The sequence below is a fragment of the Platalea leucorodia genome (genome assembly GCF_965183815.1).
Source record: "Platalea leucorodia genome assembly, chromosome: 5".
Lineage (NCBI taxonomy): Eukaryota > Metazoa > Chordata > Aves > Pelecaniformes > Threskiornithidae > Platalea > Platalea leucorodia.
Genome location: NC_138827.1, coordinates 49775546 through 49797808, shown reverse-complemented (window position 1 = coordinate 49797808; position 22263 = coordinate 49775546). Strand labels below are relative to the sequence as shown.

The following is a 22263-nucleotide window of genomic DNA, read 5'->3' as shown; positions in this document are numbered from 1 at the left end:
CTGCTGATGAGATAGTCTGTACCACTTAAACAGATTAAATGAACCCAGGCAGATTGTAGTGCATAGAGTGGCTTGCCCTGCCATACGCAGTGGCAAAGCATGAAGTTGAATCTGTTGCATTCTCTTTGCTATAATCACAGTTTATTAGGACACACAGTTTGTGTAGAGGCATGTCCATGTTCTGTCTTCTGGCCTTCCTCTTGGGTGCCCCGGATTGAAAAACAAATAGTGACGGAGAGACAGGGAAACAAAATCACCCTGTGAGATATAAAAGTGGGAGATGGGAGATCCTGGATAATATCTGAGTTCCTTTGAAGTGAAGGTTGAATAGATTAGGAAAAGTGTAATTGAATTAAAGCCACTCTTTTTTGGAGCAGATATACTTTTACCCTGGGTAAGCAATTTCCTGGTTGAGTTTTTTATCACTTTGCAGCACCTGCTTGTTTCAGAGGGCGACACTCCAGAGATTACTCTGAGCCGGTGCCAACAGCCAGCATTTCTCACTCCCCTCTCACCCGCCTCCGCCCCCTCCACAGCTCTAGACACACACCCCAATATAGAATGACAGCACGTTGCCACAATTTAAATGGCACTGCCTCTGCCTCTTCAGAAGGACAGGTCCTCCAGAGAGCACCCGCCACAGCAACTCTCCACCCTTGCAAAAAACGTCTTCATCATGGCATATAAAGCAGCACATTTGGCCTTTAAGTCGCGCTGGCACAAGACAGATGAAGAACTCTGTCGGCACAGTATGTCCTTTGTCTTGCATAAGGCGATCCGAAATGACTTCTTTCAGAGTTACCTTTATCTGCTGGAAAAGCTTCCCCTGGGTGAGTAGCTGGTGGGCAGGAGCGTCTGTGAGCATGTGTGACAGTGCTCCGGAAAGACGTATCATGTTAGATGGTGGAGTGCAGACACATTAATGACAATAAGTAGTAGTTTTGAGAAGCCCGGCTAGAGAGACTGCAGTGCTAGCTAAACCATTCTGTACTCTCTCTCTCAGCTCCCTCTAATTCAGTACCCTGTTGTTTTACGTAAATACTCCAGAGATTGTTAGAGGGGGGCAAGGGAAAGACCACAAGACTGAAAGGAAGTTTGGTTTCTGGCAGATGGTTCCTTTTTTTGTCACTGTTTAAGTAAAACGTGCATTGACCTGTTGGGAACTTGGAAGGACAAATGCAAAACTAGCAGAGCTGACAGGCCTTAATTTCTGTTGCCTGATACCTGTTTTGTTGTCATTCAATGTGTCCTTAGCCTTGTAATATGTATTGTTTTGGACAAGTGCTTGAAAGGTAATGATTTTTAAATTTTTTTTTAAGAGCCTCTGTAATCCAGATCTCTGCAGCAGACTGTCTAACCTACTGTTTGTTATCTGGGAGGAAAATGCTTCCAAAATGTTTGTTTGTAGCCAGATTTCAGTGAAAGCCTCTGGTACAGGATGCCAAGACATTTTTTTTTAGATGCAGAAAATGAACATTCGTTTCTTAGGAAAATTTGACCCCGAATAAGAAACAAAATTTCCCCAGGACAATATAGCTAAAAAGTAGATTTGACTTGAGTCTGTATTATATTAGCATGTCACTTTTTCAGCAGAATTATTCAGCCTCCACTCAATGTTAGAATTGGAGGAATTTAAGATGGAAAGTATGTGTCTGTGCAACCTGTTAAATGGCTGTTCACAGTGAATTCTTTGAGGGCTCCTTCCTTATTGAAAGACCCATTTAGGCAAGTGTATTATCTTACCTGATTGTGTGAAACCCTAGTGAAGACTCTGCTCAAGATGCTTAAGAATTCATGAGTCCTTAAAGAGAAAAAGCATTTCCTTGTTATCTTAGAATTTTGATGTCGCTTTTCAAATGCAGCAGTATCTGCAGCTATTTAAAATGAAACATGGAATATAAATACTTCTGTCCCTAGTGGTAGGCAGCTGTGAACGATGGAAAGGAAGGAAAGATGGAAAGGAAGGAAAGTCAATTATAGGTCAATGGAATCTCAAGAAGTCTATGAAAATGTTATTCTTTCATTTGTTTTGAAAATAAACACAAAATATTAGAAACTGAGCAGGATTTTCTACAGTGTTAACTCTTAGTGTAAGTAAGTAGATCATTTGAAGGCTAGAAGGTACCATTATGAACATGTAGCTTGGAATTTCATGTAAAAGTTCTGCATCATGCTTGTAACTTATGACTGCATCACAGTATATATTTATGAAGACAAAAATACCTTGGTTTAAGGGCTGCAAATGACTGAGAATCCATCAGTCCATCACTAAGCTGTTTCCAGGCCTAATTGCTTCACTCCTGTAAAACTATATTTTATTTCTTGTCTGAATTATATTTGAATTTCCGTTCCCAGCCAACACACTTTGTAAAATGTTCCTATCAGACTAAAGATCCCCTCTGCCAGGTTTTTCATGACCTGAATCATTAAAACTTCCCTAAAGAGCTTACAAGCTTATTGCCAGCCTATCCAAATTAGTTTGACTCCATAGAAGAGGTCCTGCGAGTCCAGCCTTCATGTGAACACACAGTATGTCTGTTACTCCATGGTTATTGTCATATAGTAAAAGTGTGCATAAGGACAGGTACTGTGGGGTAGCTCGTGCACTGTGAATACACATCCAAGAAACTTCACAGCATGCTGGGATGTCATGGTCTGGATGTGTAGACAATCAGATGGGTAAAAAGTGGTTGGGTGATTGGGCTCAGAAAGTCATTGTCATATCTTGAGGTCAGTGGAGTACCGCAAGGGTCTGTCCTGGGACCTATCCTGTTTAACATCTTTATCAGTAACCTGGAGGAGGTGAAGGACTGCTTGCTCATCACATTTGCAGATTGAGGCCAACTGGCAGGACTCGTCCGCAAGTTCTAGGTCAGGACTGCCATCCAGAGGCACCTAAATAGGCTGGAGGAAAGGGACAGTGGGAACCTCGTGAAATTCAAATTCACTGAAATTCAAAGGCAAATGCCAAGTCCTGTACCTGGAAAGGAAGAACCTTTGGCAACAACAACAACACAGGCTGGGCAGTGGCTGGCCGGGGAGCAGCCCTGCTGGTAGGGTTTTAGTAGACAGCAACTGAACATGAACCAGCAGTGTGTCCTGGCAGCAAAGGTGGCCAACAGTATCCTGGGCTGTATTAACAAAAGCATAGCTAGTTGATCGAGGGAAGTGATTATCCCCTTTTATGCAGCAGTCATTAGACCATATGCATGGAGTCTTGAACTCCCAGTGCAGGAAATGACATGGAGTGAGTTGGATGACCTCCAAGGTGGTGAGGGAACTGGAGCACATGCCCCATGAAGAGAGACTAAGGGAATGGGGCATCTTCAGCCAAAAGAGACAGCTTCAGGGACACCAAATATCAGCCTGCCAGTACCTACAAGAAGATCATGAAGAAGATGGAGCTGAGCTCTGCACAGTGGTGTGAGGCAGGAGGACAAGAAACAGTGGCCATAAATGGAAACAAAAGAAGTTTAGACTGGCTATAAGGAAAAATTCTTTCCCTGTGAGGACAGTCAGACATTGGAACAGGTTGCCCAGCAAGGCTGTGCAATTCTCCATCACTGGAAGCTTTCAAAACCTAGCTGAATGAAGTCCCAGTGAACCTCATCTGATTTCATGTCTGTCCCTGCTTTGAGCAGAAGTTTGGACTAGAGACCTCCTTAGGTCCCTTCTGACCTGGATTATCCTGTGATCCAGTGCTCTCTGTGATGGAGAGAACAGAATGTGGCAGGTCTGAACATCTCTGCAGAATGACACTTTCCAGTTCAGTTCAGAGTGGAACTGAGCAGAAATGAACTGAACTTCTCAGGCTTCAAGTCTAGATGCAGATATCTCTGTGTAAACAGTATTAAATGACTAAAGCAACACTAAGACTGTGACCTAGCAGGGTAGCTAAGCGTCTGCTTAACCCTAAGCATGAATAATGACACTGAAATCAAGCCTCACATTGAAACTTGCAGTGCAGCCGGGGGTCAGCAAGGTAGAAAGTTTGCTTCAAGCTATGCTAACTCCACACTCCTCCCACTCCATTGCTAGGTTCAGTGGTAGAGCACTTAGGCATGTTTACCTATGAGCTGAGCATATCTGGTATCACAGCCTGTTAAGAGAAACATGTCACTTTTACAGACCAGGGTAACATTTAGAAATAAAAGACATGAGTAACTTTAGGCCCTGATCCAACAATGTACTTAAATGTGTGTGAATGCCCTTAAGCCCAGTGGACTTTAATGGAGCTATTCAGATGCTGGAAATTATGCATATGTTTACTTGGGCTGTGGGATTCGGTGCCAGTGGGGTGAGATATGCAGTGGAAAACTCAGATGGTTGGTCCATGGAGACAAATATTCCCATGTGTGAGGCACGTGTCTGTAAGTAAAATCTGCTTTGGGGGTGGGCTGATGTTCATCCTCTATAAAACAGAATTTAAATGGTTCTCGGACCACAGTAGAGAGGTGAATTCTACACTGCACCCAGATAACTATTTTTCGACTGGTGCACAAAGCAGATGTTGCATGTAAAAGGGAATACTCAGCCAAACTGGAATTAGTTCAATATCTTGCAGAAAGCACTTGGAGCACAAAATAATGTTCACAAATAAAAACTTCAAAAAAAATTACTTGCAACATTTACTTCTGCCAGGGAAATTTAGCTGAGTAAGCCGTGCAACCAAGAACTGTAAGACAGTCTACTGCAGGTTGGGATTGCACATGGTCTTATGTATTAAGTGGTCCATTTCTCTAGAGATTTAGAACAGATGCACTAGGAAACAAAATTTTGAACTGATCCATAAGAAAATATTAGAGATAACGTTTTGGACTTTGCAGGGCAAAAGGGCTTAGGTAGATACTCTCTGTCTAGTCCAGGGGTTGGCATTCAGCTGTAGGTCACCACTCTGCATCCAGACTGCGTTTGCAGCGACTGAAAATTATTAACATCTCATGACTGTGGAGTGACCTTTAGGGAGCCAGTTCCTGTTCTCAGCCTGCTTTTGCAGTGGGTTTGATTTAGCCCTCTCCACTTGGGGGACTTGTTAGCAGATTCAGCTGAGAGACCAAGTGTGCCATGAAAAAAGTTTCTTCTTGCTTTACTAGAAACACATTTCTAACCTGAAGTTACACTGAAAACCTGGTCTGTGAAAGACAGCTGCTCCCCACCGCAATCTCTGAGATTTGCAGCCTCCATCATCCTATCCTGCCTGTGCCCTGCTTTACAAAGTTCATTGAAATCAGGCTGTGTATCCATAACAGACCTCACAAGTATTTCATTTCCTGATGCAAGAGATATAGTCCCACATGGGTCATGGAAAGGGAGATGCCTCTGGCTAGATAAGTCCTGTGATGAGGGGGAGGCACGCTGGAGCAGAGGTCAACACTAACTGCCACCAAGGACATGGGTGCCTCCTTGCACTTCTCTTTTGCAGTAGATACTTGCAAGCTGGCAAACGTTCCTCTCCCTCTGGTCCTGGTGCTGGAGCCTGCATGCCAGGCACAGCTGCGAGGCAGATCAGAGGTGAGGTTGATTGGCTGTGTCTGGAAAATTGAGTTGTGGATCGGGAGAGTTGGCAGTGTTGCAAATTCATGAGAGGGAGGAGTAACACTGAGGGAGCAAGAGGTGAAAATCATCTCTAAAGATCACACACTGCATGAGTGAGACTCTGTGGGTCTGCAGGAGAAGACTTTGGGTACAGTGCCACTCTTTATGTTAGCCAGTGTCCTTGCATGCCCTCAGGTGAGGGACTTGCATAAAAAGATCTTTGCAAAGTTTGATGGGTAGAGAAAACCCTATGGATGCTGAGACCAGAGCTGTTTTCAGATGCCAGCACGTAAAGCAGGGCTCTGGGGCCCCAGCTGGCCCAGGAGGAGCCCAGTCAGCTGGTGTATGCATGCAAGTCCCGGCAGGCATTCTGCAAGCCTGAAACTGGTTCTGAGTGAGAAATCTGAGAGCACACGCTACAGATCTGATATCCTGAACAGCATATCGACCCCATGTGTGGCCTCAGGTCAGGCTCATGGTTTGAGTAGAAGGACTCTGAGTATTTGTTGTTCATGCTGCCAGCTGCCTGCAACACCCTGTCCTAGTGTGCAGACAGCCTGTAAATGCCTTTCCCTTCAATCTAGCAGAACGGGATAAATCACTGTCCCTTGATAGGTCCATTAAACAAGCCCTAGAAATCGTCACTGGACTCTTATATGGAAGATCTTGCAAAGCCAACATGCAGGGATTCAGTTCTGTTCACCAGACAGGCTGGCATCTGAAATGGAGAAAAAAAGAGACACAGAGAAAACAAGATGGCGCCACTCCTGGAGGAAGATGGAGATCATTTACTGGAGGAATCACAGCCACCAATGGAGTTTTTTTCCCAGGCTCTGGGAGCCACCCTGGCCAAGTTGTACTGGGGATTGGCTGCTGCCCCCTTCATATTAATTTCTTCAGCTAAATGGTTTCTTCTGAGTATGTGAATATAATCAGTGGAGTGTGTAAAACTCCCAGGTTTGACCCTTGCTGGGCTCAGTGCTTCTTGTGGTATAAATTTCTCAGGCATAACATAAATGTGTAATGGATTAAAGCTTTAATAGTATCCGTTCGGCAGTTGACTTAAGCAGGTGATGACAGGAGGGGCTGGTAATGCTGCTTTTGTTGGATGAAGGATATGCCGGGCATGCTGCTTATGTGTAACCCAATAGCACTATTCTGTTCCGAGTGGTCCTTGGTGGTAATTATTCCCTATCCTGCTTCCTTTGTCCCCCCCTCATTTGCCTCCAAAATGTCATTCTCCTGCTGAGGATGGGCAGGCACACACTTATCATTCCCTGCTGAGCTTGCTTGCCCTCAATAAATACATTCCAGGCTTATATTCAGGGCCTTTGGCCTAGCTCTCATCCTCTGCGTGGAGGGCAGAATTGCTGTTCCCCAGCTGGCGTAAGCAAGGCATGGCCTGTTCAGACCCTTCCCAGCAGCGACCAGCGGTGCTCCCGTGGAAGTTTAAAGATGCAGCGACAAAGCCCCACTGCCTGGTCCTTCTGTGTACGCAGCCAGCAGGGAGCTCTCCCTTTCTGTTGTTATTAACCCAGAAGGTGTTTGCTGCTGGATCATTTCCAGTTCCTCAGGCTTGCTGGGAATCTGCAGTAGAGCTGATCTCACACTGCAAGGTGGTACCTGCAAAGACTTGTTCCCAGTGTGACTCCATCCCTCCTTATTGCTCAGCTTTCATAGACAGGCTTGTAGTTGTGTTTTCGTTGGAAGGTCTGGCTGGGAATCATACAGGAATTGTACAGTCCTGCCGTACACACAGGAAAGTGCCTGGACACCTGTATGTGTGCATGAGATAGTAAGAGTTGCTGGTTTCCAAGCAAACTGTTTATGGCCTGCCTCAATCAAACAATTTGAGCTGCAAAACATAACTACTTTTGATATGCCAATGCACATCGAGTATAGAAAAACCCAGGATGCGGAGGATAGACCTCAGTTTTTTAAAGAATAGGGGAAAATAGCCCTTCACCCAGCAAAGCTCACAGGTTTTAATAAAAGAGCTGCAAACTTATGATTTCTGTATATTACCAGCAAAATAGCCAAGCAATGAAAAGAAACATCCAAGCCTCTGGAATACAGGAACTTTCCAGTATATCACCCACTGATTATCTCACTCCTTGATCTGTGACACGTGAAAATTTAGGACTGTCTCTTCTAAGTCGTCTCTCCCCCATATACTCATTTAGGCCTGACACTGCCATCTGCTCTTTGGTTCAGCTTACTTGGAGTGCCACAGACTGTACAGTATCACTAAAAATAAACCAGAGCAAGTGCCTCATTCATCTACTCTCTTCTTGGTGCACTGTCCGTGCAGCTGTCAATGGCTAGATAGCATATATGGAAATCTGCAGAACAGTTAGGTTTGTGATAGCGGAAATTATGACCCTGCATAGCAATAAATGCTGCCCGCAGCTTTTCTGGGACCAAATCAAACCCCTCGCTCTCTTTGAGATGCATGTTCACTTCAAACTTGAAATGATTTTTCACTGACGTGAAAACATAGTGTGATGACAAAAATGATGTCTCAGCCTGGGAGGCACTGAATTTGCCCAAGGGGGCCTGTGTTCCTTCAAGGTCTTGCAGGATTAAATCCAATACCTTTCCTTCCACCTTCGCTTTAGAAACAGAGGTTTGGTGATCTGAAGGCTCAAGTTAAGTTTATAGATCTTGGCCATCATGCCTCCAGAGCAATAAACTAAACGAGAAATATCTGTCATTAACAATAAAATAGTGATTTATCTACTTGCAGTGAAACTTTACGCTTTGACAAGTCAAGTTATCAATGGGGAGATGCAGTTCTACGCCAGGGCCAAACACTTCTACCGGGAGGTGCCAGCCACAGAAGAGGGCATGATGGGAGACTACATTGAGCTCTCCAATACAGACATTGAATCCTCCAGGGAGTTTCTCAGGAAGTTTGTTGGGGTGAGTCATTTAATCCCATCTTCTGCAAGAAACAGTGGTGATGTGTCGTAAATGACATGCACTGTGCCCGGTCACATATATTTTAAATGGCACCATCTGTCATCTTTGATATGCAGTCACAGGTCATAACTGACTGTCATTGGGCCTAGTAATGTATTCTGCCAGGTCATGCATCATCATGAATACCCATTTTGCCTGGCCATATGTCATTATTTACCTGTTTTGCATTCTTTTCTTATGCTCCAAAGCTTCAAAGAGAATTGTGCCAGGAGTTCTTATAGCTGTGTTTGGGTGGGAGATTAATTCTCAGTGCAGGACTGGGACCTTTCATGATAAAATCCTTGCTGGCTTCAGTGGGAGATTTGTCTGTGCAAATTCCTGCAGTACATTTGGGAAAGTAGCTGAGACTAAATGCCAAGTTTCTGTTTTGCCTATTTATAGATATTTCTGAGAATGCTGCAACAAAACCCAGCCCTCCCCACCCCACCCCACCCCCCCCCCGAACATTAGGAGTATATAGAATAAGCTACCCATTAGGAAAAATATTTTTTTCTTGGAACATTCCAGTATCACTAGGGACCTTTGCAGGCAGATTTCTAAAGGTCTGTAAACATCTCCAAAGGTCTGCTTTGACCTGAGGTGCAAAGAGATGCTAAGTGGGATTTTAAAAGCACGTACAATAGCAATATCACTTTGGCACTTAGGTTTCTGAAAATCCTCTTGATGCCTAAATGTGTCTTTGGGAATCTGCAAATCTTTAAAAGTGTGGCCTGATGGTTTTCTGACTGCCCTTCCCTCTTCCCAGGGGAAAAGCCCACTAAAATACCTCAACAACAGTATTAGATGCTAAAGAATCCACAAAGCTACAGGAAACCAAATTTTGTAAGTTCTCCTGCTCACAAAATTACTAGTTCTATATAATGCTACCATAGATCTTTCATTTTCTGCTCAAATGTACAAATTTGGGATAGCCAGATGACCTTTTTTTAGTCTTAATGATCTACTGTGGAAAAAAGCTCAATAGGTTAATTAGATGTTGTGTATAAAACAGGGCACTGTTTAAATGGATTGGGATGGAAAATGAGTGTGGCTTAACAACAGATAGAAATCCTGTATAGCAGTGAAGAGCAACTGATGGCAAAGTTTGCTGTACCTGATAGACAGAGGCTTTTGGGGCAGTGAGCCAGCAAAACACTAGTGAACAGCTACATTTTTTTTATTAACAGTCTTGTATTAATGCTAATGCAAAAAGGCTTCACAACATTTCAAAGCCTCACTGTATCAGGCTTTCTACAAAGACAAAATAAGAAAATACAAAGAAAGTTCAGCAAGGCAACTGAGCCTGATGGTAAAATGACATTTTCAGAAAAAAATGAAACGCAGCTTATAAGCCTAGAGCCAGCTCAAGGCATATTCCTTAAATTTTACTTAAATCTTGTTTTAAGGACATTTGTGGAATTCAAGTGGTGCATAAGCATGTACTCAGGGAAAGATTTCATGCTTCCTAGACATCATATAGATTCAGTTTCCCGAACGGCAGGTTTATATCACACTGTTAACGCTTTCTCATCTCCAAGACCTGAAAAGGAAAGAAGTACAGTCTGTAGCAGAGTTTCACATGCCAAAGAGAAATCATACCCAATGCATCAGGTGTGATGACAGATACAAAATACTCCAGAGCGGAGTTCCTACTCCTATTAATAGCCAGGGATAGGAAGGATACTCTGAATGGCCAAGATCAAACAAGAAAAAAAAAAAGGGGGGGAACGGAAAGGAATCTGCATGTTTTGGTAGTTCTGATTTAGTTTGTTAAAGCTTGTCCTCTGTTGAGATACAGTCAATTGGTTATGTTACTTACGCTTTATTTTCCTTTCTTACTACTGCAGTTTGAATCCTACTTGACCAGATACAGATATTTACTGGCTTTCTGTAGTAGTGACTTTATTGTAAAGCTAATTTAAGTTATGTCTTCCCAAGTTTATGGCTCTATGAATAATTTTTTTTTTCCCAATAAGGTGATCAAGATAGAAAAAAGCAATTTGCTTCACCCTAATATAAACTATACATTCTTTTTTAAAGAGAAGTTTAACAAAATCAGAAAATAGGAAAATTAGTTTCAGGTCAACTTAACATATTTCACTTTTTTTTTTAATTGTTTTACCCTCTGAAAAACTTTTCCCTTTGTTTTCAAGATGTAAGTCAGTTCCAAAATGAAAAATGCTATTCAGAAATGAAAAGTTGACAAGTTATTTTTTTTTTTCCTTGAAAGTCGTGAAGAAGAAGTATCTTGACATTTTCAACATTCTTTCCCATGTTTTTTGGCTATAACTATTCTCTAGCTTTGAAATATCGATTTCACAGAGAGTTTTATTCTTCCAAAACTTTATTTTCTGGCAAAACTAGTGCTCCTTAAAAAACAGTTGCCCAGTTCCACTCAAATTACCCCTCTTGAGTTAGTTTGGCTGGTGTGGAAATGCCACACAATGACATTTCCCTTACATGACTGATGTTGCATACCTTCATGTATGGCATTTCTTAGCATGATTCTTAGCACCACTGTAAACTGAGCTACAGATTTCTTTACCATTGGAGAATTTATCTTGCCTGGGCACATGGAAGGAATTACAGAAAGGACTAAGGACTTCACTTATATTTTACCCTGTCTCCTTCCCAGGCAAGTCAAAGTGAGTTAAAAGTGCCACTGTGCTCAAATTAAGAGGTTTTATGTGTGTGTGGGCAGAACTCAAACCAAGAGCAACATTACTTGAGCCAACAGTGCTGTACAGACAAGCTATAGGCTGTCTTAGGTACAGTCATACTTGAAGGGTTATCAGCAGAGCTATAGCACTGCATATTTATGGCAATGTATTAATGCCAGTTAAAGCCTTAATGTCCACATAGACACTGTGTTTTCAAGTACCTAATCGGGAGGTAATGTCTAAAAAAGGAAATAAAGAAAACAAAGAAACCATTAATTCAGGAACAGTTGTGAGCTATAGGTGGGTGAAATAATACAGACAGAGATTATATTGACTTTATAGCTCCCTTTCTGCCCTAAATCCTTTCTCCCTTTCTTGCCCTCAGTTCACCTGCCTGATTGGTTACTTGTTGAATGAAAAGCTTCTCAAAAGTGATTTTTCTCCTGTTTGATCAGGGGGAACAGGAAGAGATGTTGTTGAAAACCTGATTTTTTTTTTTAAATTTAGAAAGAAGACCACTGTGATTTTTATCTATTTCTTGAACTCTGGTTTCTTTTTTATTGTACATATCTACACTGCCTTCCTGCCCTTCCAAGACCTGAAGTAGCATCAGGAACACATTCCACAGCTCTTGTATCCCTAAGGAAATTTGTGAGTGCCCTATTTAGCTTTACAGAACAATTTTTGGGTGTGTATGTGTCCTAAATGATAGTGATTCTGAGTAATGGGGAGCAGGTAATCAGAGGAGCAGTCAGTCTTAAATTTTGAAGCCTGTTCTAGCTTAAAATTTTCACTTACACTACTTTTTTAAATAAGGAGTCTGATTTTCAACTCAGTTAGGCTTTTGGGAAAATGATTGCCTTCCAAAGAAAATGTTAATACCCTGTCAAAGCTCTGAGCATTTCCAAACTGAAAATATATTAGCTGAACATGGAATTATGTCAACATTTTCATTACAAACGGAGCTGCGGTGCTTCACAGGGCTTCTCAACTGACTGACTGATGTTCTTGCTCCCTTTCAGTGAAGTGTGGGATCAAGCTTCATCTCCCATGATTGTTCCCTTTCCTTCTTCTCGATGGCAAATGGAGACGTGTCATCAGTGCTCCTTGCCGTGGCGCATCATGGGAGATGAATTCCCTGTTTCGAGTGAGGTACTGTGACTATAGGTTCTCTGTACCACAAATGTCAAAGAAGTTACATGGCTTTTTTGTCGAATTCTGTTAGCTGTTTTGGTAAATCATCCTGGTTTTCTCACCAGCTTTCTCAAAGATTTTTACTTAATCACATCAGTGTAGGCCTGTATGTATCTGCCAGCAAACAATATGGAAATCCACCTTGTAAAGATCCAAGACACAGTTCTTTCTCCTTTCATGAACTCCTTGTTGCAGCGTAGTCTGGTCCTCAGTAAAAGCCACATGCTCCTACGTGCAGCCTGTGAATGAAGAATGGCTCACATTTTCTGGCTAACTATAAACAGGTAGTCTCCAGAGTCCAATAGGGTTGAAGGCTTGTGGACTCTTGCACACATCAGGAGATTAATCTTCCTAGGTATACAAATTGGGACCAGCAGCCCTGGAGACTGGTGAGAGCCTCTGAGGTCCTTGTGCTCTTTCTACAGTTACTCTATGTAACCAGATGCTCAGCTGGGCTATTCATAGTCGTGCCATTGACGGTACTGTCCTTTGACCTTAATAATCTACTGAATTACCCACTGAAGCAAGGCCAAAAAAGCGGTGAGTTACGTGATTTATGCTTGGTCATTACAGAGGGGGTCTCCCAATAAGCAGGAAGAGCAAGACTCTTCCTGGACTTATTTCTTTTAAGAGCAGTGAAGTTGCAGCAGGGACTTTGGCCCATAGCTTTCGCTTCAACACTCAGTTCCAGGGGACAGGGAAAAGGTGTTTACATTTGCTTTTAATATATTTGTTTAACAGATAAGTTTGGCTAGGGGAGCTCCAATCCCACAGTCAGTGCATGTACAAACTTAAAATTTTTGTTTTACAGAACAGCAGCAAGCTCTTAAGAGCCTTTTTATAGCTAGAATGGAAGCTTTAGGGGTGAAATACAGCTTTCACTATAAAGCTCCTTTTACAGTGACTCATTATTTTCTCATAGACATAGCCTTTGCGCCACATTTTTTCATGTCTGATCTCTGTCCAGAGATGATATTTATGAAAAAAAAAAAAAAAACAGTTAAGCAAAATCTACTCAATCATCTCTCTTGTCTCTATGCCTAAAAAAGAAATCCTGTATATGCTCCAGTCCAAACTTTCTGAGTTGTCATAAGTTACCTACAACTCCAAGATCTTCGTTCAAACACAGCTTGTTTTGAAAACTGCACTCTGATCCCAAGGATGCTGTGTGTCTGCAGAGGTGTCCATGGGCACCTTGGGAGTTCTGTGCTGCAGAAGTTACTTCTTGCATGCAGTATTTGGTACAGGCTTACTTTTTTGTTAGGCCTTTACAGGGCTGAGAATGAGGCTTATCTAGCCACAAAGTTGGCTGTGAGGTATGAATATTTCACAGATAAAGTTGCAAGGACTTTACAAAGACCAGTGGATCTTCTGAGAAAGCGGGGAGCTTGTGAAAGATTATGTCTCTTCTTATACCAAGGAAAACCTTATTGCACAGCAATAAATGCAGGGCTGCAACGGGGAAGTCCCATCAACAGCAGCCTGGGAACATAGCAGCCCAGCTTGGCTCATACATAAGTACTCAAAGCTGTATTGATACTGTCCCAGGTTCTTATCAGTCTTGCAACAGCCCTGCACAAATAAGGAGACAAGACACGAGGCTTGGTGGACTAAAGGCCATAGCGGATAACACAGTTGCTATGATCTTTCAGGTGGTATTTTTCAGATTTCAAATTATTTTCTTGTATCCCACAGGGGGTGGGGAAAGCTGGCACCAACCGCGCCCTGGACTGCGGCTCTGGGATAGGTCGTATCAGCAAGCATGTCCTGTTACCAGTTTTCAAGAGCGTGGAACTGGTGGATATGATGGAGAATTTCCTGGCTGAGGTCCCGAACTACCTGCAGGGCAAGGAGGACAGAGTAGAGATGTATTATTGCAAAAGCCTCCAGGAATTCACTCCAGCCCCACAAAGATATGACGTCATCTGGATTCAGTGGGTTTCAGGTTAGTTCAGCCTGATTCATCCAGCACAGCATCTTAGAGAACTATGCAGCCTGTGCTAAAGTTTGTGTTAGAAGAATGGTGCAGCTGTAAAAGGAGGTTCTCAAAGCTTTGGGACTGCTTCCTAAAATCTCACAAGAGACTTCTGAGAGTTCTCCCCAGCCACATGCACAGTGGGTACAAATCAAGTTGTTTTTTTCAGGTCATGTACTAGAGGAAGGTACATGTTCTTGGAGAGCAGCCTGCATGCTAAGGTGCAGCTGAGGAGTAGGCCTTACATATGGGTTTTCTTAAGCAGGAATCCTCCTTCTTAGTTGCCAGTGCTGCAGATACACGGGGTTGGCCTCACCTGTGAGCAGGGATTTCTGAATCTGATGGTTATCCAGACTTGGGGGTATTTCAGGAAACAATCTGAAAAAAGTCATAGTGAAATCACCAATACTTGTGAACCAGACCATGTCTTATACATGCATTGATGCTTATCAAACAGGTTCACTTAGCTATGTCCTACAGTACCCATTCATATGAGAAATACCTGCTGCTTCTCCTGCAGCCACCCCAGTCAATGCCCTTCAGTATTAAGAGCAGCAGACTGGTGATCAGATAATGTGGGCTATGTTCCTCACAAAAAAAAAAAAAAAAAAAAATTCTTAATTTTTTCTAGAAGACTTTCTGCAGTGCCTAACTGTCCTTCCAGAAAGAAGGTTTTCTCTTAATCTGTGAACCTAAGTGTCCATCGTGCAGTTTCAGCTGGCAGAAGTCATTATTCTAAAGCACAAGAGGAGGCCTGAACACCTTCTCTCGAAAACGCTGGAGATAGATAGCTTCTTGCTAGGCAAAAAGAGAGATAAAGATAGAGAGATTAGCACAGGAGATGGTTTTATTCAGGAACACTTATTTGTCCTTTACACATAGTCTTAAAAAGTAATGAAACTGAGCTTCTTAGAAGAGGTCTTTATAGCTGTACAATCAAATTGCTTCAGAACAGTATCATTTTCCTTCGTATTTTTGCTTTTCTTGAATAACAGTCATTGCAGTAAATGTAGCTCCTGCCTCATCTTTTGAGCAAATTTGAGTCGACATGAAACTGAATGAGCTATGACTTGTCTGAGGCTGTGGTGATCCGCTATGTGGCTGCTAACAGAGGAAGCATATTCCTTTTCTTTAGCATAGACACAGCTCTGAATCTCCTTCCTCCATCAATTTCAATGAAATATGTAGTGATCTGAAGTATTAATCAAATTTCCACCCCTGTCTTGAATTTGGCTGAAATATGCCAACAAGCTCAATGCTTTTTGGTGGAGTGAGGGCAGGACTGTCTGGTAGAGAGCAACACCGTGAGGATCTCATTTTCTTAGGAAACTAGGCTAAAAGTTAAGAGAACATTAAGTTCCAAATCAGGTGTTCAAACGCTTCAACAAATCTTGCTGATGCAATCTTGATTTGTCTTATGTATGCATAAGTATATGAGCCCAGGCTTTTATTTTATGAAAAAGTAAAAATGCAGGTTTACATTTCATATAGAAATTACCATTTTCCTTCAACTTGAAAGGTATTCAGCTTTAGGCTTTGGGGCTTTTTTCTTTTTCTTTTTTTTTGGGGGGGGTGGTTAAAGAAACCTGACATACTATGTCAAAATGTGGTTTTGAAATTACAACTTCCATTTATAAAGGTTTACATTTTCCATCAAGAAAACTAAATATTTTGACTAGAAAATACAAATGATTATTTTTTTCAAGTTTTTCATTCAGTTTCTGACCACCTGTCCTTGTTAATTCATTTTAGATGTTTCACATGTGAGAGTTTTAATTTTGCTCTTCTCTAAGCCCTACACTACTGATCTCAACATAACGGAAATATTGGTCTTTGAGAAGGAAGGATAAAAAACACAATCTCAATAACATACTGAAAAAAGTACTGTTTTTAAATTTATATGGCATATGCAGAAATCACAACAGTATGGGGTAATATAAAGAGTTTATCTGGCAGTTTGGAAGGTCTTGCATTCCTCACTGGATCTTTGATCAGGAACTCCATTGATGGGTACATAATGTTACACAAAGTTGCAGAGATTTGTAGCATTAAAAGACAGAAGGGACTGTTACATTATCCAGTTTGACCTACGCTATATCACAAGTTGTTATATTCATTCCTTTACCCTTGTACTGAGCCAGTAGCTTGTGTTCAATTAAAAAATATCTTGAGAAATTCAACCACGCTTGATTTGAGGACTTCAAGAGGTGGTAAACACCACTTCTGTTGGTAGTTTCCAATGGATAATTACTTGCACTGTTAAACAGTTGTCACTTACTTCCAATACGAATTTGTTTGGCTCCAGCTTCCTACCACTGATTCTTATTATGACTTTAACCACCAGATTAAAGAACCCTTCAGCACCCAGTATTTTCTCCACTGTTCCCATTGACTTCTGTCCACATCTGTTGCTACGACTAATATGGATCCTAAATATTGATTTGAGTTTGTAAATGTTGATCTCGTTGATTTGCCCAAGATTTCATAATTACATCTGGCAAGAGTAGAACTTCTCCTGCAATAAATAGGGTATGGAGACTCAGATCAAGGTACCATTCTGATGTGTACAGGGGGAGTCTGCTTGAATGGTTAACAGTGATCTATTTTCCATCTTTTCATCTGTAGGATATCTGACAGATAAAGATCTCCTGGAGTTTCTCATCCGGTGCCAGAATGGCTTGAAGGATAATGGTGTTATCATTCTCAAGGACAATGTAGCCAGGGAGGGCTGTATCCTGGATTGTCTGGATAGTAGTGTGATCCGAGACCTGAACATCCTCCGCAGCCTCATTGAAATGAGTGGACTCACCATCCTACGAGAGGAGAGGCAGGAGGGATTCCCTGATCAGTGTGTCCCTGTCTGGATGTTGGCCATGCAGAAAGGCCCTGGCCATTCCTGACTGCATAGTGAGACTGCAGAGACTGGACTATGGATGAACCATAGGACTGGGAAGGAGAAAAGCATCTACTAGAATCCTCCTAATCATACACTGCTACTACTACAACTCCAGGGCAGCAACTCCTAAAGGATCAGGAGAGAATTACAATTGAGCCAGCTTCTCCAGGGAATAGTCTGCTTCTAAATCCTGCCTGCTTCATCTTTCTCTCTGTTTTTAAAAGCCTTTCTAACAGCTCCTTGTCACATGTCTCTTTCATTAAGGAGTCAATACTGGACAAAACTCAACTAATAGAAAATAATTAGGTCTGAAGTTTCTGTAGTGGCTAATACATTTTGGAGTGTTCTGTATGAGGTGTTAACAAATAAGCCTGGTATTTACTATGGTACTTAAATCTTCTTGGAATTTAAGAAGGATCTGTCAGATCACTGAAGCAGGAAATTCAAATAGCTTCTGGAAAACCTAACCCAAATTTTGACTGTCATCACTATCTGTACTTTAAAATATTTAAACCAAAAATGTAAGAAAAGTTTTATTGATTTGTTGGCTTCAGCTATGAAGTTTATTTATTTTTTGCATTTCTGTCAGTTTGGACAATAAGACAACCTGGTTAATTTTACATGTTTAGGAACTACTTTATCTTCCTGATGTTTCTGCCATAGAACAATAGTGGTATGTAACGGTTTTCGCACTCCAGGGGAATACTTAGATGACAAATATATGCATGTTTGCATTGAAATTTTGTGAAAAGATTGCCCCACAAATTACATTCTGGAAAATACTTTTTCAAAATGTTCACAGTGGAAACCACTTGAAAGCTTCTCTTTATTATTCATACCACTGTAAATTTCTTTCTTTCCCACATTCAGAACAAGTCTGGCACCATATGCAGAGCTAATGGGATTTCATGGGGTGTTAATAGTAAGACTGTAAGAAGAACTAATACAGTATTGTATTAATTAACAACTGTACTAAACTGCAGAGGGTGTTAGTGTAACCCAAAAGCATCTATGATTTATATTCAAACAGCAGCTGTATAAGCCTGGATTTGAAAATACTAACACACATACCATATCCTTAAGGCTCACAGAAATTACACATTGAGCTTCTTGTCCTCTTCATATAGGCACAGAAAATGCTGTGGGAGGACAGAAGTTCATTTTGCAAAAAAGATCAGAATTTGAAATTCTGCTTCATTCTGAATGAAGACAAGAAGGGAGAATTTTGGAATTCTTTGTGAAGGAGAACCACACAACCACAGACTTTTCCAAGTTGATTAAGATTTTTCATTCAGACAAAATGAAATGTTTCTTTTGAATTCAACTTTAAAAATAATTTGCACTTAAAGTATTATTACATGCAGTATAAAGCAAATTAAATGTGGCTTATTCAAAATTTTAGAAAGTAATGATAATGTTAGAATGGACTGTTCTGACTCTGTCAGAATTTTTATCATGTTTTATTCCCCTGAAATGCAATTTTGGCAAAACTTTTCAGACTTTTTAAAGAGTTGCATCACGACAAACCTTTATCTTCTGATGGAAGGGGGTTCTATAAAACATCCTCCACATGACTGTAGGCACAATTGTCTGTGTCAAGTATTGTCATCTGTGTTAGATTAACTCACATAGAAGCCTGAAGATAACGAGATCAGGGAACCTTTCAGCTGGATTTTAGTACACTTTGCCATCCTTTGATAACAAATCTCCAGTTTTGGTTTTAATTGCATAACTCATCTTCTCTAGCAATATGGTTGCATATGTTGAGAATTTCCAATTTATGGCAGAGGGCTTCCTGCCATCAAATCTTATCAAGTAATTGTTCTCTTAATGTGCCATCGCTAATTGTAGCATTAAGGAAAACAACCCTGGTGATTTGGTGAGTATTCTGGCGTGTCATATAACCTAGAAACCTGTGGTTCCCATGACACAGATGTTTCTGGAATGTTTTGGCTAATTCTTCCATTCTAATCAACTGGTAATGGATGTAAATTTAGTATATAACATCATTAAAAACCCTAGGTGAACACTTACATTCTGGAATTGTCCCCAGAACTAAGTCTTTCAGATTCCCTTTAAGCCACTGCAATGCTTTCATTCTGCCGAGGCTGCTAAAAGCTGGTGTTGTCTTTGCGTGCATTTGAATACGTGCAGATATCTGAAGGAAACCCAGTAATTTGTTTTAGAGGCATCAGTCCAATAGTTAGTAACACTGGTTAGCAATAACAGGAGACTATTTAAAAGGCGTTTATGTGGATTACAAATTAATTTGTCCTTCACCATTTTTTCTTCCAGCCAGAGACGTCTGCCATGGTGCAGAATACTTGGGGACTGGTGGAGATCCTAGTACAATTGTGTCTGTGCCAGGCATATCTGAATGATGTTGGTCACTACAATGGTGAGAGAAAAGCATTGTGGAAATAGGGAAGTAAACAGTTCTATACAAATCTAAACAGCTGCTACATCTCACAGGGCAGAATATATCAGCTGTTCACTTACACACCAGAATGGGTGCAGTTCAGTAATGAGAGATGTGGTTCCAAGATGGATATAGAATGTAAAGTGGTTTAGGATGCAAGGTAAAATAGAAATGACTGGTATTGTTATCAGTGAAACACATTTTTCAAGGTAAAAATGTACGTCCCCTATTTTGTACATCTTTCCTATTTGAATTTCCAGAATACATATACATAAACATATAATGAAAATTGGTTCCCTTAACTATGTGAAAACAGAGACAAGTAAAATCTTAATTTGGTAGAAAACCCCATATTTCATGGTTCGCACGTTCCTGGAAATTAATGTTTCATGGCTATGTTGCTTCCACAGTAAAATATTAAAGCTTTTCTGGTGACATAATGAACCTCAAGAATAAAGAAACACAAGCCCTCCAGGGGCTTAAATGCATGCTGCAGACTGAATAATATTTTGGTTTCCTCCTTTTCCAAGGTATATTTTAATTCAACCAGTGTAGGCCACCCTTAAATGTTCATGAATTTGAGTAAGGACCATTCTTGGCTTAAAAGTTCAGGGCTCTCTGGACTTTACCATAGCATATAATTATAATAATAATGAATCGCAAATTTCAAACAGAAGATCTTGCTTAGAAATCATCTGTGTATCAGTTTCTCTGTGGTGTCCAAAGACTGGATAATCAACTCAGTTGCTCTGCCTCAACTTTCAGGTTATTTAAACCATGTATTTAAAGAAGTCTTTAGCTCAACAGATTGCAGTGGGAGTTTGAATCCCCTTTGTTTGATGCTAATTTAAGAATTGTTCCCAATCTCGACATTACCAGAAATTTAATTCAAGATCAAGACCCTGGCTGATGCAAGGTTCACAGAACGTTCAGGGTCCTTCAAGCGCAAGCCTGCATTCACCACCAACAGGTAATTAGTGAAATACCCAATTACTCCTTCAATCAGATGTTTCTCCCAGGCAACCACTACTGAAGTAAATGCTTAGCCAAAGTGCAGTAAAGCCCACCTCTGCCATGTCACCACCAAAGCTCTTGGTAATGCTTGATTTCCATGTATCGGGTCCAGTGCTTCTATTCTGTGTGACTGAAGGCCAAGTATTATCTTTATTATATGAATGTGAGGTTCCCTGCAAAAGAGATTCTCAAGCCCTGACAGTAGCCCCCAAATGCTACTGCAGCCCAAACAAAATGTAAGGAAGCAATTATTACAGCAGTCTGGACAATGATCCCAACTGTGCAGCTCCAGCAACCATCAAAGGTCAAGCTGTTTGTGTTCCAAAGGCAACTCGGACATTACAAATGTCCTTCCATTCCTAATTGGAAGACAGAGCCGTCATTTTGAAACATATCACTGAATGGATGTTCTAAAATATTTTGTTTCAGAAATACTGAAATGATCATATCAAATATTTTTAGTTTGACTTTGTTTAGATGTTTATATAATCTAGTCTAAACTGACATGTTATGTGAGATGATAATATAATACATTATAGAGTATTGTAATAGTTGAAATGAAACATTAGTTTCCTACAGAATACGCTAATAAAATCAGTATATTCGCTGTCCCCAAATTTAGTGAAACAAGTCAGCAATTTCCAGAGGAACAGTCCTGTCAAGAAGTATTTGCCCAAGCTCTTTTTCTCCAGATGTATCCCATCCATTCAGGAAGCTTGCAGTGTGCCTGGTCTAGGGAGCAGCCACCTTAGGCTCTTTGACAGGCAAGAAGAAGAAGAAACTGGCACCTCCAGAGCAATTCAGACCATCTCAGAGCTGAACTGGCTTGAAATAAGAGAGTCTCCGCTCTCCCTGGTGGTTGTACAGTGAGAATGAAAGTGCATCCTTGTTATAACCAATTCAGCATCTTCATTGTTAATGTCAAACAGAAGTGCAGTGTCATCTGAGGAGCTGTGACTGTCAAAGCCAGAAAAAGACATGGACTTGGATAACCAAACACCCATTAAAAATCAAAGTCATGTTACCAGGACACTACATTAATGGGAGCAATATATCACTGCATAATGCCAACTGACAAAAGCTTTGCCAGTTATTCCACTGAGTGCCCTGACTACCTTTACGCCATTCACTTGTTTTTTCCATTCTCTTAATCCAGGCTCCCCAGAGCGTTTACAATGGCATATGAGACAGTAGGCCTGTCCAGAGGAACTTGACTGTTATGTGTGATTAAAACCAGTTGTGTTGCATCCCATCCCTCTTCTCTTCCTTTGATGCTTCTTCCAACTTGCCAAGAAAATCCCTCCTCCACTTGCCAAAAATGATTTGTTCTCTGTGGACATCACCACATCTCACTGAAGCAAAACAGATTACCTTTGATTTTAAGAGGAGGTAATTCTGTTTATCTGAGAGCAATAACAACACGCTGTATTTCAAACATACAGGTTAATACCTGTCCGTTTCAATTGATGTCAAGTAGTCACTCCCAGACCTTTGTACCAAACGAAGCTCACGTTCTCATCATCACCATAAATAACAATATTTGTATGACACTATACATCCCTAGACCTTGAAGCATGTGTTATCATTGTGTTTGGGATAAGGAAACTGA

The 22263-nt window shown here is 41.1% G+C and overlaps 1 protein-coding gene across 1 annotated transcript; it reads left to right on the top strand.

Annotated features, from left to right (window-relative positions):
• Positions 1–561: 561 nt before the first annotated feature.
• On the top strand, positions 562–17225 carry NTMT2 (N-terminal Xaa-Pro-Lys N-methyltransferase 2; the record flags this gene model as incomplete). The annotated part of the gene is made up of 4 exons (XM_082311860.1): positions 562–830; positions 8282–8457; positions 14046–14295; positions 16951–17225. The coding sequence occupies exons 1-4, from the start codon at positions 587–589 to the stop codon at positions 17223–17225; spliced, it is 945 nt and encodes a 314-aa protein (XP_082167986.1). The 5' UTR covers positions 562–586.
• Between the last annotated feature and the right edge of the window lie 5038 nt (positions 17226–22263).